The following is a 16872-nucleotide window of genomic DNA, read 5'->3' on the forward strand; positions in this document are numbered from 1 at the left end:
GCAGCGCGACGACTGGAGGCCCAGCCGGGTGTCTGTGTGCAGTAGCTGTTGCTCAGCTGGGAGGGACCCTGGGTGGCTCCTACGGTGCACGGCAGGATGAGGCAGCTGGGAGGACGCGCGTGGGCCCTGCCTCCAGCCTGTTTTGGGTCAGGGTGGGGAAAGGAGCCGGAGGATTGGGGCCCTGGAGTCTCTTGCCCAGAAGGGTCTGCCCGGCAGAAGGTGGGCCAGACCCTGGGACAGGCTGCGGATCCTGGGCCTGCCCTGGCGGGTGCCCCCGTACTCCACCCCCTGGCCCTGGGGGCAGCCAAATAAAAAAGAGTTGTCCTGGTTTGAAGAAAGAAATCTTTATTAATAACCTTAATAATACTGTTGATTTGAATGGTCACACCTTGGAAGCATACAGAATGGTAAGAAAGGAAGCCTGGGGCCTGGCTGCAGTCCTAGGGGCGGGGCGGGGCGGGGCGGGGGCGGAGCAGCAAGGGGCTCTGGACGGGCGGGGCCGGGCGGGCGGGCTCTGTACAACAGGAATAGAAAAGGGGCTCATTTCAGGAGCTTCAGGAGCTGATGCTGAATATATAAAGTGAGGTGTGGTTTTTTGTTTTTTTTGTTTGTTTTTAAGTTTCATGAGACAGTGGAGCCGTGTTGGGAGCCTAGGTCGTATTTTTTGCTGCGTCCCCTACTCCAGCTCTCCCTGCCTGGCGGGGGGCCCCTCCCTGCTGCCCACCTCTGCTCTCCCGCCACCCCGGGACCCGCACCTGGGTCCCGGGCGATGCTCCAGGCCTTTCCCCGTCTCTCCCCCTGCTCGGGCCTGGCCATCCAGCCCCGTGGCGCCGTGACTCCCGATCTCGCCGTGCAGCCAGGCACTGGCCCCCCCACCCTGGCCCTCTGCTCCCCTGCAGGACAGTGCGGGGAGGGCTTGGCCCTGCAGGCGGCAGGGAGTCAGCAAGGGGACAGGAAACAGGCTAGCTGGGGCCCGTCCGAGCTCGCCCTCGGCCCCGAGGCCTCGCCCTGACGCTCACTCTTAGGTTTGAGGTGTGATCCTGGCTGGGCGGCCCGGGAGCCCCCTCACGTGGAGCAAGGGGGGCCTGGGCGCCCCACAGTTCTGGAACCATGTTAGCCCTCGGTGTTGGGGGCCGGACCCCAGGGCTGCCCGTCGGACTCTGGTGGCCTGCGAGCCCCTCACCAGGTTTGCAGAACACGGTGCTGGCGGCGTGGCGCAAGGGGAAGCCGGGGCCCAGACAGCTGGACGTGAGGGTGACGGACACGGGCCGAAGCCAGAGACCCCGGGAACGAAGAGCTACCCCCACCCCCCTCAGCCCAGCCGTCCCCTCCGCTGGCACAGTTGGCAACAAAGGTCAAGTCCTGCTGGCTGCTCTCCCGGCTCAGGCCTGCGGCCTGTTCCTCCGTGGGGCCCGCGTGCCCTGGGAGTGGGGGGCCGGAAAGGAAGACTTGGTAGAGAAGAGGCCCGTCCCCCTCCTGCACTCCCCGCCGGCCGGGCAGGGGTGCTGGCGGCCCTCGGTGGCCAGGGAGGGGCGGGGCCGCCGACGTGCTCCCTCGCTGCGCTGCGCGGCGCCTGGCGCGACGTGGACGTGGTGGATGCTTCTCGGTTTGGTTGGTTTTTTTGTTGCTTGGATCTTAACATCTTTTTTTGTTTTTTTTTGTTTTGTGATTTTTTTTTTTGTTTTTTGTTTTTTGTTTTTGCCCTTCATGGTCCAAGAAGGAAACGGTGGAAGCTTTCACTACAACAGAAACAGAAAGGCAGGACTTGCAGTTTCACGGAAGCAACGCCAGGCGTGTCTGAGGACGGACAAGGCCTGGCGTCCGTGCAGGGAGGGAGGGGCCGGGGCCTTGCAGTCCTAGCGCCCCGCCAGCCTGTCCCCCGGGGCCCAGCTTCTGGGGACCCATGGTCTCGCGTGAGCTGAACTGAAAGCCAACCCTCTCTGGGGCGGAGTGTGGGGACCGGTGCGGGCGAGAAGGGGCGGCCGGAGCGGCTGGCTGGTGCCGCCTCTGGGCTTGGCCCACGGAGCGGGGGCCTGGCTGGCTCTGCGGGGGCGAAGACAGAGGGCGGTGGGTGGACGGCACAGGCCGTGGGGGGCTGGGGAGGAGGCGGTGCTCCTGGCAGTGGCAAGTGAGGCAGCCCGGCGCCTTGGCCGGGTCCAGCAGCTAAGAGCCGGTGTGTCCCGGCTGGTGGGGGGCGGGTCCACACTCTCTAGCTGGCACCGGAAGCCCAGCTCTGGCACGCTAGGGGACCTGGGCTTCCCTGGCCTGAGACACCTCCTGGAACGGAGGCAGGGTGCCGTCCCGACTGGGCAGCCTACCCCATGAGGCCACCTGGGCTGTGTTGGCTTTGCCCGCGGGCCCCGGCCAGCATGCTCCCACAGGGCCCTTTACAACCCTGGGCACCGCGGGGCCACTCGGCCACAGAGCTAAGCACCATGCCTCTCTGGACGGGAGGCTGGCTTCGAGTGCCGTGTCGCCGAGCAGGCCGGCGGTGGGCCTCCCCACCACGCCTCCCCTGCTCGCCCCTTCTCAAGTGTACCCTGATGAAAGGACGTTTCCAAGCCTGGGGAAGGGGAAGGGCGCCGGGCTGGCCGGGACCCCATCTCTGGCAGTGAAGGGTGCCATCTTCAGAGCATGGCTGGAGGGGAGAGCCGCTGCTGGAGGGAGCACTGCGGGCGAAGGGCCCTCGGCTCCCGTCCCCGGTGTTTCTTCCTACGCTTTTGTTTATTACAACAAAGGCTAAGCAAGGAGCCCTGAGGCCAGTGTGGCCTGTGGCCGTGGCAGTTTCCGCCTGCACTGTCGTCCTCAAGAAATGCGAACCGGAAATGTTGGGTTTCAGCTGCGGGTGAGGAGGGCAGACGCCGCTCCTCCCGCCACCAGCTGGGGAAGGTGGGAGGGGCCGTGGTCTGGACCCGAAACCCGCTCCGGCGGACAGGAGCTCCTCCTCACTCCCCGGACCCCAGGGGTGGGGCAGTGGCTGTGGGTGTCTTCTGTGGCTCCATAGCCCCAGGGGATGGGAAGTGGGGGTCGCCCTGGCGGGCTCTATTGCTAGTTCTCCGGGAGGGGTCTTGTGCCCAGGCCAGCCCCTCCCGCTGCGCACATACTGTACCTGAAATGGCTTGGGGGGAACATCATCAACAAAGTCAAAATAGGAAGCAAGGTTTCAGACATACAGGGGCAACCAGGGTCAAAGACACACACGCCATCGTGAGGGGCAGGGAGACCCGCTGGCTGGAGGTGGACCCTACGGGCTTTGGCGTCGCGGGCCGCTGACTGGGGGGGGCGCACTGTCCTCCCGGTGGCTGTGCCTGGTTTTGGACTGCTGGGTTTGGTGTGTGCTGAGCAGTCAGCGTGAGTGCTGCTAGGGGCTGGGCCCCCTTGCTAGTAGGGGGTGAAGCGGCTGTACCCTCCTCGGCACAGGCTGGCCTGCAACATCAAAGACGACAAACAGCCAGTCAGCACCGCCTCGGGGGTGGGGGCAAAAAGAAATCACTAAATCCCACTGTTCGACCCCTTGTGAAGGTTCGCCTTGGCGGGGAGCGAGCGCTGGTTCTCATGGCATCGGGGGGCCCTGGGCCTAGTCCTTCCATGCTGGGGGTGACGGGGGCCAGGGGGCTGCCAGGGTCATGGGCCACAGCGCTCCTGGACAATGAGGTTGGAGATGCCTCTTAGGCCTGGCCCTTTCCTGGCCCCCTTCGCCTTAATGGGGGCGGGGGAGGTCTCAGCACCCCCCGGGGCTGCCTGCCTGGGCTTCGGGCAGGACTCAGGACAGGGGAGGGAACCTCCTGCCAGGGCTCCCCAGGCCTTGGTTCTGCCAGGAGGGCCTCTGCCTGCTCGCCTGGCCCCTTGGAGCTTCAGGGGGTTCCTGGGGTCCCTGCTCTTCCCCCAGGTCCTTGCCTGGGCCCTCCGTCCTGCTGAGGAGGACAGGTCTCTGGCGCTCTTGCTCCTGTGTCCCTTGGCTGCCCTGGATCGGAGACATCTCAAGAGGAACCTCCTCCCCAGTTTCAACAGAAAAAGGAAGAAGATGGCAAATGCCGCAGAAAAAAACTTGGGGGGAAAAACCGGAAACTTAAACTAAAAACGAGAACTTAAGGGGGCCCCTCTGTGAATGAATGAAAGCTTCTAGCCAGCAGCTGCACAGAGGCCGCGCCGACCCCGGAGCCAAGGGGCCCGCACGCTGCACTTCTGGGGCCCCCATCTGGGAGGGGGCGGCCGCAGTCGCCGCGGGCTGCTGGGGATGCCAGGAACTTGTTAAAAACCAAAAAAGAGAAAACAGAAATTGGGAGGGGGTCATCAAAACCAAGGGAGAAGGAACAGGGAGTCCCTGTTGGCTCTGGACCTCCCTCTCCCCCACCCCGGAGAAACGTGTTCATCTTTGATGCTGGACGCCACGCTAGCTAAAAAGCGACATTAACAGCCCCTGGGGCTGGGGGTGGGCACAGGAGACAGTGTCCCCTGGAAGCAGGTCTTAGGGTACAGAGTGAGCTGGGCTGCATGTGTCCACAGCTGGTCACACACACACAGACACAGACACACACACACACACACACACACACAGGCCCACCAGGAGTGCGCGCCGGCTCAGCCGGCCACAGTGCCACGGAGGTGGCCTGTGGGGGCAGCCCTCGTCCCTCTCCTTGAAGTGAGGAAAAGGTCAGTGCCAGGGCGGGGAGGAGGGGACGACAGGACACACAGGGTCTGCGGTGAACACACCCCCACGAGAGGCGTGGAGGCCCTCCTGGCCTCTGGAGCCTTGGAAAACAGGGAAAAGCAGGCATCCCAGGTGCTCCCCAGAGGATCAGATGTCCTTACTGGGCAGCTGCCCGTCCGGACGGAACTGCCTCCCCCAAAGTCCCTGAGGGCACCAAGGGGCACATTCTCCCCCAAACTTCCATCTAGCCCTCGGTCCTTCCGGGCACTGGTCAGAGGACTGGGTCATTCTCAGGGCCTGCCCACCCCATCCTGGCCGCGGCGCCTGGCCCTCCTCGCCACAGCCGGTGCCCAGGGCCGGGCCGTCCCTGCCTCCTTACCATGGTTCCGATGCTGTAGGTCGCCGCAGGGCCGATGGTGTGGTGGTAAGGGTCAGCGGCTGCATAGACCCTGCCGTAACTAGGGAGAGGAACACAGGGAGGGAGACGAGGGAGGGAGGCGGGTGAGGGACAGTGACGGGCGGGCGAGGTCTCCCCCTGCCTCCCAGACATCTCAGGAGTGTCCTCCAGTGCGTCCCACCTGCCAGCCAGCCCTGCCCCCCGCCCCTGCATGACCTCCTCCCCAGCCTTTCTGCTCGTTTAGAACAAAGCGTCCAGAACACGGCTGGCCACCCTCTCAAGTCTCCCAGTGTCCACTGGCCCTGACAAGGGGCCACACAGAAGGTAAAAGGGGCCCTCCCAGAGCGGCGGTCGAGGAAAGCTTGACCCCCAGAATAAGGGCAGGGTGCTGCAGAAAGGCTCAGGGCAGGACCAGAGGACACGGGGGCAGGCAGGGAGATCACCACGAAGTGTTCTGTGGCCCCTTGATGACCTTCCTCTCTGTTCAGTGCGTGTGTGAAATGCCAGCTTCTTGTGGAGCAGGCTGGGCCCGCTGTGCACCCCATAAACCCCCATGTGAGATGGTGTGGGTCCACGGGTGCCCCTGGGCGGAAGGGACAGGTGGCCGTCAGGCCAGAGCCCAGCACGTGCCTGGTGGGAGGACTCTGTGCCCGTGTGCCAGGCCAGGCCACCCCTGGGACAGCCCCTGCGTCCTGTAGACCCAGAGCTACCCCCACCCCCCGGCCTCTGCGTGTGCTCGCAGCTGGCCAGGAGGCTGGCGGCTCTCAAATGGCCACATTGTCCCCCTGGTGTCACTACACTGTGCCACCCCCCCGCAAGGAGGGCACGCTCACAGCCTCTCCTCAGCATGAAGGGGCCTCCGACCTGGAAGCCCTGAGCGGGGTCAGAGGGGCATCTGGGGGCAGAAGTGGGGCCTCCTAACTCCCCTGCTTACAGGAGGTGGGGGGGTGCCTCCATCGCTTGGGGAGGGGGTCAGGCCTCCAGGGCTGGGAGTCGGAGGAAAACTGAACTGGGGGGTGGGGTTCACGGCCTCCCCCAGCCATGCCAGTAGGAAGTGACTGAGACTGAAGCGAGTCAGGGGACTCAGACACGCTCCCCTGCGTCCAGGTCCAGACCCTGTGCCACCAGACCCCCAGGCCTGGGCCGTGGGGAAGTCTGAGCCCACCCGTCCAGGGCCCCATGGTCCTACTGTCCCCTTCACCCCGACCGCTGTCCCAGCCGTACCTGTCACTATAGGCTGCTGCGGCCGCCGCAGGCTGAGCGTATCTGTAGGCTGCGTAGCCCCCCTGCAGGGGAACGGGGAGGGAGAGAGCACAGGGACTTAGTGGTGCGGACACGGTCTTCCAACCTTTGCCGTGGCCCCGAGGGCCCCGGCTGGCGCAGGCCTGGTGCGTGCACCTAGCTTCTGGTCTACCGGAGGTCTCAAGCCCGCACAGTGGCCGGGTTCGAGGGGAGGGAGTGGGCACAGGTTCAACACACACCGGTGGGCCCCAATGATATGTCTGGCTGTGTTTGTGGCTTTGACTCATGACCAGTGCCCACAGACCTGCCACCAGCCCAGTGAGCCCCTGAATTTGATGCCGGGGACACCGAGAACCCATGGGGGACTCCGGGTGCCATCCTGGATACTGGGAAGGGTCAAGGGCAGACTCAGATCATGTCTTGACCCTGGCACAAAGGGACTGTTGAGTTATGGGCAACTGCTCAGGATGACATGGGTGCCCATGGGGGCTCACTCAGTGACCCCAGTGTGGTTAGGGAAACAGGAGAGCCACCCCTGTCTCCATCACCCAGTGTCCTGTGGACTGGAGAAGATGTGGGCATAGCCCAGGCTCAGCTATGCTGAGGTCCCTAGGGACCCCGTGTCCTGGGCACTCTCACCCTCCCGGGTTCCAAGGATAGGGAGGGATGGGTGGGGGAGGGGTAGACCCTGGAAATCAGCTGAAGGCCTGGACCGCTGTCCCCCCACCCAGCCCCCATCCCCCCGGGGCCGCACTCACATAAATCTCAGCACCGTAAAAGCCATCCTGATACACGACCCTGGAAGCAAACGGACAAGAGAGTGGTGGGAACGCTGGAGAGGTGGGGTAGGCCGGCTCCGGTGTCTGCGGAGGGAGGGGGCAGGTTGCCAGCCCTGCCCATGGGACTGGCATTTTAACAAGCGTTTGCTCCAGTGCCCTGTTTTGGTATAACAATAGAGTAACACCCTTGCTGGTCAGCTCCGTTCTCCCACAAAGCCATGGGCCCCTCGGCCCATGTGGCTTACCCTCCCCCCACCCCAGCCCAGGCAGCTGCTCCCCCCATCCAGGCAGAGGGCACTGGGCCCAGGGGAATGGACCAGAGAGGGCTTAGAGCAGGCCCTCGCTGAGCCCAAGGGCCAACCACGATCCCATCCAATCATCCAGCAAGGTGCTGGGGCTCTAAATGTCCCCCAAATGCCAGTGACCCTTGGTTCCCATGGCAGGATGGGGTTGGGGTACGATATGGGGGTGACTGTAGTGTGAAGGTCTGGGGGTTCCCACAGCGCCCCGCAGTTCTGGAAAGGCTGCCTTGCCCCTCTGGCTGCCCAAGGCCTCCCTCCCCGCACCCCCTGGGCCAGTTCTCTATGCCTCCCTCCCCGTGCCTCCCCAGGTACTCACGCTCCGTAAGTTGGGATGGGGGGCGGGGGCGGCGCAGCCCGAAACGTATTATACACGGCCCGGCCCCGACCCCGTAGGTGCGCGCCCCTGTAGGCAACGGCTGTGCCCGTGGTGGGGTAGGGAAACCCCGTCACTGCAGGAAAGGGGGCCAGAGAAGAGGCGGTGAGAGGAAAGGCCCAGAGACAGTGCGGGCAGGCCAAAGGGTCCGGCCGGGCGCAGCCACACCTGGCCCCGCCCAACCACACCTGCACGACCACGCCCCAGCCTACGCGCGGGCCACGCCTCCCGCCTGGCCACGCCCTCTGGCCGCTCCCCCCCACAGGCCCGGAACGACGGCTCCAGCCTGTACCTGCATAGAATTCAGGCCCGTAGACGGCGCCTACCACGGGGTTCAGCTTCCAGCCTGGAAGAGAAGCAAAACAGCCCCAGTCACCGTCTCCCCATTCTCTCCCCATCTCACACCATCCCGGGGCCTCCCACGTAGGGCGGGGCCTCTGCAGACGGCGGGCCGGACCCCTCCTCCTGCAGGCAGGGCGAGCAGTGGGCACCCGGGCCTCTCGGGACGCTGCAGCCTGACCGGGTCTGACCTTCTGCTCCCTAAATGCCAGGGACCAAGTCACTCCTGACCCATCTGTCTTTGTGATTCCACCCCCCCGGCCCCGCCCCCGGCCAAGCCTGCCCGGGGCCCCAGCCCTGCAGCTCGGAGTCTGCAGTCTCTGCCGGCATTCGGAAGGGACACCTGCAGGCCCACAGCCGGGATGAGGGCTCTGGCGGCGCCCCTGCTTCAGCACAAGATAGAGCCCAAGCATCCGAGCGCTGCTGTCCCTTAGGAGGCCTGGCTGCTCTCGGGGTAGGGTCCTCGCAGCCGTGAGGGGCGGGGCTTCTGCCACAGCCTCCTCCCACCTCCTGCCCCGCAGCTTCTGTCCTGGGGTGGAGCTCCTTCCCCACTGCTGTCCTGCCCTGGCCCTCCCCAGAGCAGCAATGGAAAGGCTTCCTGGGGAGGAAAGGGCCTTAGGATTCGAGGTAATGATAAAGACAACTGACATTTCCTGAGCACCTCACCCTGGGCCACGCTGGTCTAAACCCAGCCAAGGAGGTGGGTGTCACGCCCTCCCATTTTATGGATGAGCAAGTGGAGGCTCAGGGAGGTGCAGCAGCCTCACAGCCCAGAGCTGGCAAGTGGCAGAGCCAGACCCAAACCATACCCACACTCCTGGCCATTTCCCAGCCCCCAGCTGTCGTCTTCGCCTGCCGCTTCTCCCCGTCTGCAGGTGGGTGGGCTCAGGCCACTGGCTTGGGGCCCTGGGCTTCTGGGCCAGTCTTCCTCTCCCACCAGGGACCAGGTGCAGAAGTGCAGCCTGCTTCCATCTGAGGCCCCCAGGGGTGGACGCGGCTGGCTTTGAGGGCGCTCTGGCCCCAAGCGCTAGCTCAGACAGCACGGGCTGGGGATGTATACTTGACCGAGCCCAGCCCCCTGGCCCTACCAGTGTATCTGGTCTTATGTTTGCAGGAGGCCCTGAAGGCTCAGCTCCATTTCCCTCTTGACTTTGTGAGGAGGGACAAAAGGGACTGAGCCCACTGGCCAGCTAGCGAGATACCTCTGGAGAGTGTGGCAAAGAGAGAGACCAGGCCATTGGTGTCAGACTCTACCTGTGAGCCTCATACCCAGATTCTAACATCCCTGTTGGGCATCTGGCTGGAAGGCATTTAGGACAGAGTGTCTGCGACCATGTTCCTCCTGGGGGCCCGTTCTCCACTTTCCATGACCCTGTAGGCCACCTTCCCTCCCTGGTCACCATCACCTGACCAGCGTGCATGTCTGTGTCTGAACGTTACTGCTGAGAATCTGGAGCCTTCTCTAAATCCCCGATCAGGAGGGAAAAAAGGTTTCATCTCCAGTCCCACGAACTGAGTCTTCTTAGTAAAAACCCATGACGGAGCAGAGTCCCGGAGCAATGGCCCGAGCCCACCTCCTCCGGGCTGCAACCCAGTGGTTGTTCTGGGTCCATTCTTGAAGGTGGAACTTCTCTTGAGATGGTCCCGGCATGTGCACCCGCTGATTCTCGAATCCGGGGCCTCTGTCACTGCTCCCTGGTGCCTCTGTCACTGCTGCCCGTTCCATTTCACTGTGCGGGACTCCAGATGAAGAGGCGGCCAGAGACCCTCCTGGGCGGCTCCTTTGTTTCTTCTGTAAACCATCTTAACACCTGGTCAAACCTGGTGAGCTCAAGGCAGACACTTCTGCTCCCCTCCCCACAACTGACGAACTTCTGAGTGTTCTGGAGTGTTTGAGCAGGGCCGCCGTTCCCCCGCATGGGGTCACCAGAGCCCACACGCTGTGCTCCACTGTCCGCCACAGAGAACCCGGGCCCGGCCCACTGCGGCCTTCGTCCTTCTTGCTCAGGCCGGTGAGGACGCTTCCGTGAGACCGTCACTGGGAGCACTTGGCCATTCTCGCTGTGCGAGCAGCGCTGCTTCCGTGCCCATCCTGCGCCAGGAACGCGGTCGCTCAGAGCCGGACTCCGTTCGGAATTCTGCTTCCTGACTCCTCAGGCTCTCCCAGAGAGCCAGGGGGGTGGGGGGCGGCTCTTGGATGAAGCAGGCATCTGGCTCCCAGTGATCTTCCTGACCCTCTAGACACGTCTGTCTACCGCTCTGCCTTCCTGAGCCAGCACACAACAGGAGCTCGGGACACTGGCTAAGCCAGGGACCCCCAGAGTTTTAGGAAAATGTGAGCTTTCATAGTCCTCGGGAAAGCAGGATGGGAGCCAAAATAATCTAGTCTAAATGTGGACCCTGTTGTGTTCCAGGAGGGTCCCTGGGGAGGCCCTGCTTGTGGGTCATGTGGCGGATCCCCCCCTAGTGTCCTGCCGTTGCTGGCCTGTCACCTGAGTCACACAGGGACAGGAGGGCTGGGGGCTGAGAAGCCGAGGCGTCGGCCTGCAGGGAGGCTCACCCTGACTGAGCAGGGCCGCCGGTCCCCCGCATGGGGACAAACTCAAACAGGCGAGCATTGCCGGCTGCGCTCCAACCTGTAAGCCCGTCTGCATTGCTGGTCGGAGCTGAGACGCGCAGGGACCGAGGGCCACCCCTCCACTCAGCCTCCGCGTTTCTGTCTTTGAGGAGGATGGGGTGCCTTGGCTCAGGCCCTGGGCGTGCAAGGCAGACCACTCAGCTGAAGTGCATCACGGAACATGAGGCTCCTGTGGGGGCCTCAACCTTCCAGGGTCTGCAGGGCAGGGATGGGGAACTGCCCTAATCTTCACTTTCACTGAGTATCCAGGACCTCTAGCCCAGGCACCCCTCACTGCTTAGAAACTAAGTAACGATCCATGAAGCGGCCACCACACCACCGTGGGGTGCCCGAAGCCTGTCCACATGGGTGTGCTGTGGGCTTGGGAAGGCCCAGGCGTCCTGCCAACTCTGTGGGTGGGGTGGGCGGCCCCAGCCCTCCTCCAATCCACCCCCTGCTGATGCGGCAGAGCTGGGACACGAGGAGACACTCAGCATCCGAGGGAGGGGGGCCTCTAGTGGCCGAGGCCCCTGCAGGGCCTGTGTCTGGACCCACGGCCTCTGCGGCCTCCCCGAGGTCCTGGGCTCCTTACCGTTAGTGTAGGGGTTCGCAGTCTTCTTGTTGGTCATGACGCGGGCTGTGGCATTGTTGACCTGCCCAGAGAGAAGGGAGAAGGTGAGGATGAGAGGAGAGTTAGCCTTCCCGTAGGCCTCTGGCCACCCCGGTCCTGTCCCGCACTGCTTCCACACAGCCGCACGGAGGGAGCTGGGAGCTGGGAGGAAGGCCCAGGACAGTCGCTGCTGTCCACCTGGCCCCCAGCCCTGGCCTGCCCTCCTCCTGGGCCTCCCCTCTCCACTGTGCTGCCCCCCACTCCGGGGAGCCTTGGCCACCACTGCTCCCAGCCCTCAGCTCAGGCACCGTGTCTGGCCACTGGTTCTTGTCCTTCACGTCCTGCTCCCACAAACCAGGCCCAGTCTCTCTCTGACAACCCAAGGCCACTGGAGAAGCTGCCTGGTGGACTCTCCACAAAGTGCCCTCAGCCTGACCCACCGGCCCCAAGACATTCTGTGCCCTTGTTGGCTGCTGAGGCCTTCCAAGTCCTGGGCACCCCTCTTGTGGGGGTAGCGCGCCATTCCTGAGGCCAGCAGAGAGCGCTGATGGGACCCCTCAGGAGCAAGGCCAATGGGAGAGGAGGGGGTGGGTGCCAAGGGGGTGTGTCCTATCCCCAGGCTAAGACCCTCCCCCTAGAGGCGCAGACTGGGGTGTAGAAAGGCGAGGGGGAAGCCCTCTGTGGGAGGAAGTAGAGAACCGGGCAGGTGCTGGAAACAGAGAAAGGAGTCTGGGCCATTCTGTGTCCCCCACGTCCAGTATGAGGCCCTGGACCTCAGGCTGCGTCCCCAGGTGCCCGCCGGCCATGGCCACTGGCTGAGGTCAGTGCCTGTAGTACCCCCTCTGCTTCCAGAAACCCTCCCCTCAGGCCTTTCCACTTCTCTTCCCGTGGACTCTGCACTTGCTGCGGACCCTCTCCTCTCTGACCACCTCCTGCTGCCCTTCCTGCCTGGGAGCCCAGCTGCCAGACACCCAGAGCCATAGCACTGGGGCGGGGGGCACAGGCAGCCCACCAGAAAAGGGGCAAGGGGGGTTGAGCGGGAGTCCCTGGCCTCCTCTCTCTGCTGCTTCTCCGGGCTCGGTCCCTTCCTGGCAGTTGGGGAAGGTGAGGTTGGGGGTGGGGGGCCCTGTGGCTCCCTGCTGGGAAGGGTCGGGGCATTAACAGCACCCCCCAACCGGGGGACAGACAGAGCGGGCTCAGTCCTTGGAGCGGCCAAGCCTCAAACATGATTTCGGGGCTTCTCCCGGGGTCTGGCTGGTGCCCATAGTTGGGGGGCCTCCTCCAGAAAGCAGAGATGGGAGCCCTTCGGTGGGCCCATGAGGGGTGCCAGGACAGGGGTCGGGCCCTGCCTCCCTGCTCCGGGGACCCTGGTCTGTCTCTCCGCAGGGCGGCTGCGGGGTGGGGGAGGGGCACCTGGGCGACAGCGGCGGTTCTCAAGGGCACGCCCTGCGCAGCGCACTTATCTGAGCACCTCAATTTTCCGTCCCTCTACGATCGTCCCATTCAGCTTCTCCCGGGCTCGGTCAGCGTCTGAGCTAGTTTCAAAAGTTACAAACCCAAAACCCTGTGAGCGGAGAAGGACAGGCACGGAGAGAAAGGATGAGAGGAAGGAAGACATAGGAGGAGTGGGGTGGGGGGCAGGGCAGTGGGGGGTGGAGAGAAGGGGGGGAGGGGGAGAGAGAGAGAGAGAGGGACTGAGTCAGGTGAGTTGAAGGAGAGGTCGGCAGCCCAGAGACCTGCTCTGGTGCTACCGGCAGGATGCCCAGGAAGGGTAGGGCCCCAGGCGGGGGCAGCTGTGGGCCTGACCCGAGCCTGGCCTGCGCCGATGGCCAGGCACCTCCCGGAGGACAGGCCAAAGCTCCAAGAGAGATGCTAACCTGGGCCAGAGACCAGGACGGTCACCCTGATGCCCCCTGGGGGGCAAGGTGGGGCAGGGGGCGGGGTGGTCAGGACCTCTGGGGGCAGCCCCACCCCCCTTCGCCCCAGGAGCCTGCATGGGGGTCTTCCCTTGCCTGTGCAAGGAGCAGGATTTGTCTGTGCCAGGCCCCCTCCCGCTGCCCACCCTGCAGCTGCACCCCCAAGCCTCCAGCTCTGGGCAGGCCAGCGGCCCCCCCAGGAGGAGCGGCTGGGCAGGTGAGGCCCCGGACCAAGGGGCCCAGGGCTCCGGGCGCAGACAGAGAGGTCCTGGCAGCTGGGAGAGAAAGAGACGTCGCCGCTGCGGCGACAACACAGACAGCGGGGGCGGGGCGGGGAGGGGCGGAGGAGCGGGGAGTACAAGCACCCGTGTAGCTCAGGGGTCCTCGGGCGCGAAGCTCTCCAGGAAGGAAACGCACATTTCACACGTTAGCCTGGCGGGACCTACAGCCGGCGCGGTAATGGTGGCGGCCTCTGGGCGGCACCCACCTTGGAGCCCCGCTCGTTAAAAATGATCTCCACGTCTAAAATTTTTCCGAATTGCTGCAGAGACAGAGAGGGGTATGGGGAGACAGGGGAGGGTGGGTTAAGAGCGCCGCCCCCGCCGTGCGCCTGCTTCCCGGGGGACCCTCACCTGCTGCCCGGGTCTGGCCGCTGCCCTGCTCCGCCAGCCCCCTGCAGGGAAGGGGCCGCGCTCCTGGTGGAGATCCTGGAGAGAAGTTCCCCTGCCTAAGGGCCAGGTGGGGGCTGAGGACGGGGGGGAGGGGCAGCCTCCCCCAAGTACCTCCCCTCTCCTGGCCAGGACTCTGCCCCATTCCTGATGGACACCTCTAATTCACACTAAAGGGTAAAGGGCTAAGGACAGGTCCTTCCCAAACGGCTGGGTGCTGGGAGGGGAGCAGGTACCCCTGGGAGAGACAAAGTGCTGTGGCGACCCCATACCGCTAGAGTTTGTGCTGTCTGGGGCTGGGCTGTGTGGGGTACAGAACCACACCGACCCCAAACCTCTCTACTGAACTAGGACGTGCCAGCAGGCAGGCGCAGATGCTGTGGTGGGCCCCTTCCTGCCCCATCGCTGGCCCAGGACCCCCAGGAGAAGCTCCGGCTCCTTCATAGTCACGTGAAACTAAATCCCCAAAACCGGGTCCCCAGGGGCCTGTCCTGCGGCCTCCAGTGTGTGTAACTGATGGGTGTCCCCGACATTCCACAACGCTGGGAGCCGGGTGTCTAAAGGAACAGTGACATGACACAGAGCAACACAGCAGTGAATCCCAACTCTGACGAAGGCCAGAACGGGGAGGATGGCGCCTGTCTCGGTGTGGGGATGGGCTGAGTGGACGCCCCGGTGTGGGGACAGGGTGAGCCCCGGTGTGGGGACGGGTGAGCGGACGCCCCGGGTGTGGGGACAAGTGAGTGGACGGCCTGGTACAGGGATGGGGTGAGCTCTGGTGTGGGGACGGGTGAGCAGACGCCAGTCGGTGCCCGTTGTACGGGGACAGGTGATGGGAGGCAGACTGAGGGTCCTGGTCCAGGTGAGCTCCGTAAGGCTGGCAGCAGCCTGGTCCAGGCCAAGACGAGCCAAATCCTGATGATTCCCAATTTCATCGGCCCTCACTGTCTCGAAGCCCCATGTGCCGTGGGGCCCGGCCTCCAAGAAGGGCGGTGGCTATTTGGGGCTAGGTGTGGGTGCTGGGTCCGTCCCGGGGCCACCCTCAGGGCAGCTCCCCTTTGACGAATCCCATCTGGGAGGTGGGTGGCGTCAAGGCAGGGCTGGGGCTCAGGGACCAGAGCCCGCCTAGCGTGTGGCAGGGGTGAGGGCAGGCACTGTGCCAGCCACGGGGAAGAGGGTTTGGGGTGAGGGACACAACGCGGGCGGGCCAGGCGCACGAGACTTCCACGGCCGTGTGGTTCTCAGACGCATGGCCCTGCGGCTCGGCACAGCCACGCTGGCTTCCCGCGGTCGGAGCACCTGCCCAGAGCCCCGCGGGCACGGCCCGGAGCGACACAGTGCTCGGCCCTCAGCACGCAGGAGAGGCCGGGGCTGGGCTGAGGCCAGGAGGCTGAGCTGCCTGTCCAGGTGCCTTCGGAAGGCACAGGGGTCCCTGGAGCCCTGGGCGAGCCCCTGGGACTGCAGAGTCATCACTGACCCGGCACTGGCCTCAGCCCCGAGGGGTCCCTACGAGGCCCGGAGCACAGGCGGAGCGCGTGGGGGGTGTGTTCTGGCCGCTGCTGCTCCCTGAGCTTAGGACCCCCTCCTCCCGTCCATCCCGCCGCCTCGGGTCAGGGCAGGGCTGGCCCCGGGAGGCAGCGAGGTCCCGGGGCCGTGGGGATGAAGGGGCCGCACACACTCACCCCGAACATTTGCCGCAGGTCGGGGTCCCTGAACCGGAAGGGGATGTTGGAGACGTGCAGCCGCTTGGGCTGCTGCTTCTCTGTGGGGTCGGAGGGGTGGAGTGGCTGGCTGTCCGTCTGGGCCGCCTCGTCTGTCTGCTGTGGGCAGAGGACCCGGGCTGTGAGCTGACCCTCTCAGCACCCACCCCGCAGGGAGGGGAGGGTCTAGAGGCCGGATCCCCCAGCCCCCTGGGTGTCCCCATCCTGGCGCGGGGGCGGACGGCCTTCCCTGCGCACCGCCTCTCAGCCGCGGAGCTCCCACCGCCAGGCCTCTGTGTGGGCTGCGCTGGCCGCCAACGCGGGGCAAGGCCTCCGGTGCTGGGGATGTCTCCACTCCCCTCTCCCGGCTCTGCCCTGTCTGCAGGGCTGTGACCTGAACGGTCGCTCAGCTCCGCCGTCAAAGTCAGGGTTTGCCCTTTGCCAGACACAGCCCGCGTGCAGAGAGCATGGGGACCCTCCCGGTTTCCAAGACCTGATGAGAAGGTGCAGAGGCTTCAGGGCCCAGGCACGCACGTCTGTGTGTCTGTCTGCGGCCACCCCGGGCTGCCTCTCACCCTCCCCACTGCTGCTCGGCACCCGCCGGCGTGGCTGCTCTTCCAGGGCACGGGGCAGCCCAAGTTCAGCCCGTTGGTGCCCTTCCCCTTCAGGGACCCGAGCGTTAGGGTCGGAAAGACTGGGGGCTCGGGTAACAAAGCTGCCACAGGGCAAGGACCTCTCACCCTGTAGCGACGAGGGTCACTAGGACCTCAACGAGGACGACGAGGCTGGATGGCCTCCTTGGTGGCCTTCTGTAGGGACGGGCCACCCGCTCACTGCCTGGCTGGCCGTCAGCCTGGTTGAGTCCCTGCTGAGCCGCCACGGCACAGGCACGCAGCGGGCGCTGTCAACGGCGCCCTGAGATGGCCCGCTCAGCTCACCGCGACCTGGTGCTAGACCTTCCCGGGGACACAGCAGCGCCGCCCGCCGCCAGCCCCGAGCTCGCTCTGGCTCAGGGCACATCAGGGCACGAGGGTCGGCGAGCGGCCCTCAGCCAGGGACGGGCAAGGCAGGTGCACAGGTGGCCCAGCACCCTTACCTGGGGCTCCTCCGCTCTGTCCCCGTGTCCCTGGGGGACTAGCAGCCCAAGAACATGCCTCCCCGCTCCTTGCTCGCCTGCCCCAGTCCCCACTTCTGTCGGGGTTTTCTTGGGCTCTCGTTCCTGGCCTCTGTTTGCACTTGGAGGCTTGTCTGCTTCTGGGACGGCAGGACCTTGGCTGG

General features: G+C 64.9%; 1 protein-coding gene across 1 annotated transcript; it reads right to left on the bottom strand.

Annotated features, from left to right (window-relative positions):
* Positions 1-1718: 1718 nt before the first annotated feature.
* On the bottom strand, positions 1719-16614 carry LOC111160276 (RNA binding protein fox-1 homolog 3-like). Its single transcript, XM_022523212.1, has 12 exons — positions 16429-16614; positions 16170-16256; positions 15577-15714; positions 13714-13767; positions 12782-12874; positions 11293-11353; positions 8037-8090; positions 7688-7820; positions 7049-7088; positions 6273-6334; positions 5031-5109; positions 1719-1739 (listed from the first exon to the last, which is right to left on the bottom strand). Exons 1-12 carry the CDS (start codon positions 16612-16614, stop codon positions 1737-1739), a joined length of 990 nt encoding a protein of 329 aa, XP_022378920.1. The 3' UTR covers positions 1719-1736.
* Between the last annotated feature and the right edge of the window lie 258 nt (positions 16615-16872).

Source organism: Enhydra lutris, unplaced genomic scaffold, assembly GCF_002288905.1.
Source record: "Enhydra lutris kenyoni isolate GAN:26980312 unplaced genomic scaffold, ASM228890v2 scaffoldscaffold75, whole genome shotgun sequence".
In the NCBI taxonomy this organism is placed as follows: domain Eukaryota; kingdom Metazoa; phylum Chordata; class Mammalia; order Carnivora; family Mustelidae; genus Enhydra; species Enhydra lutris.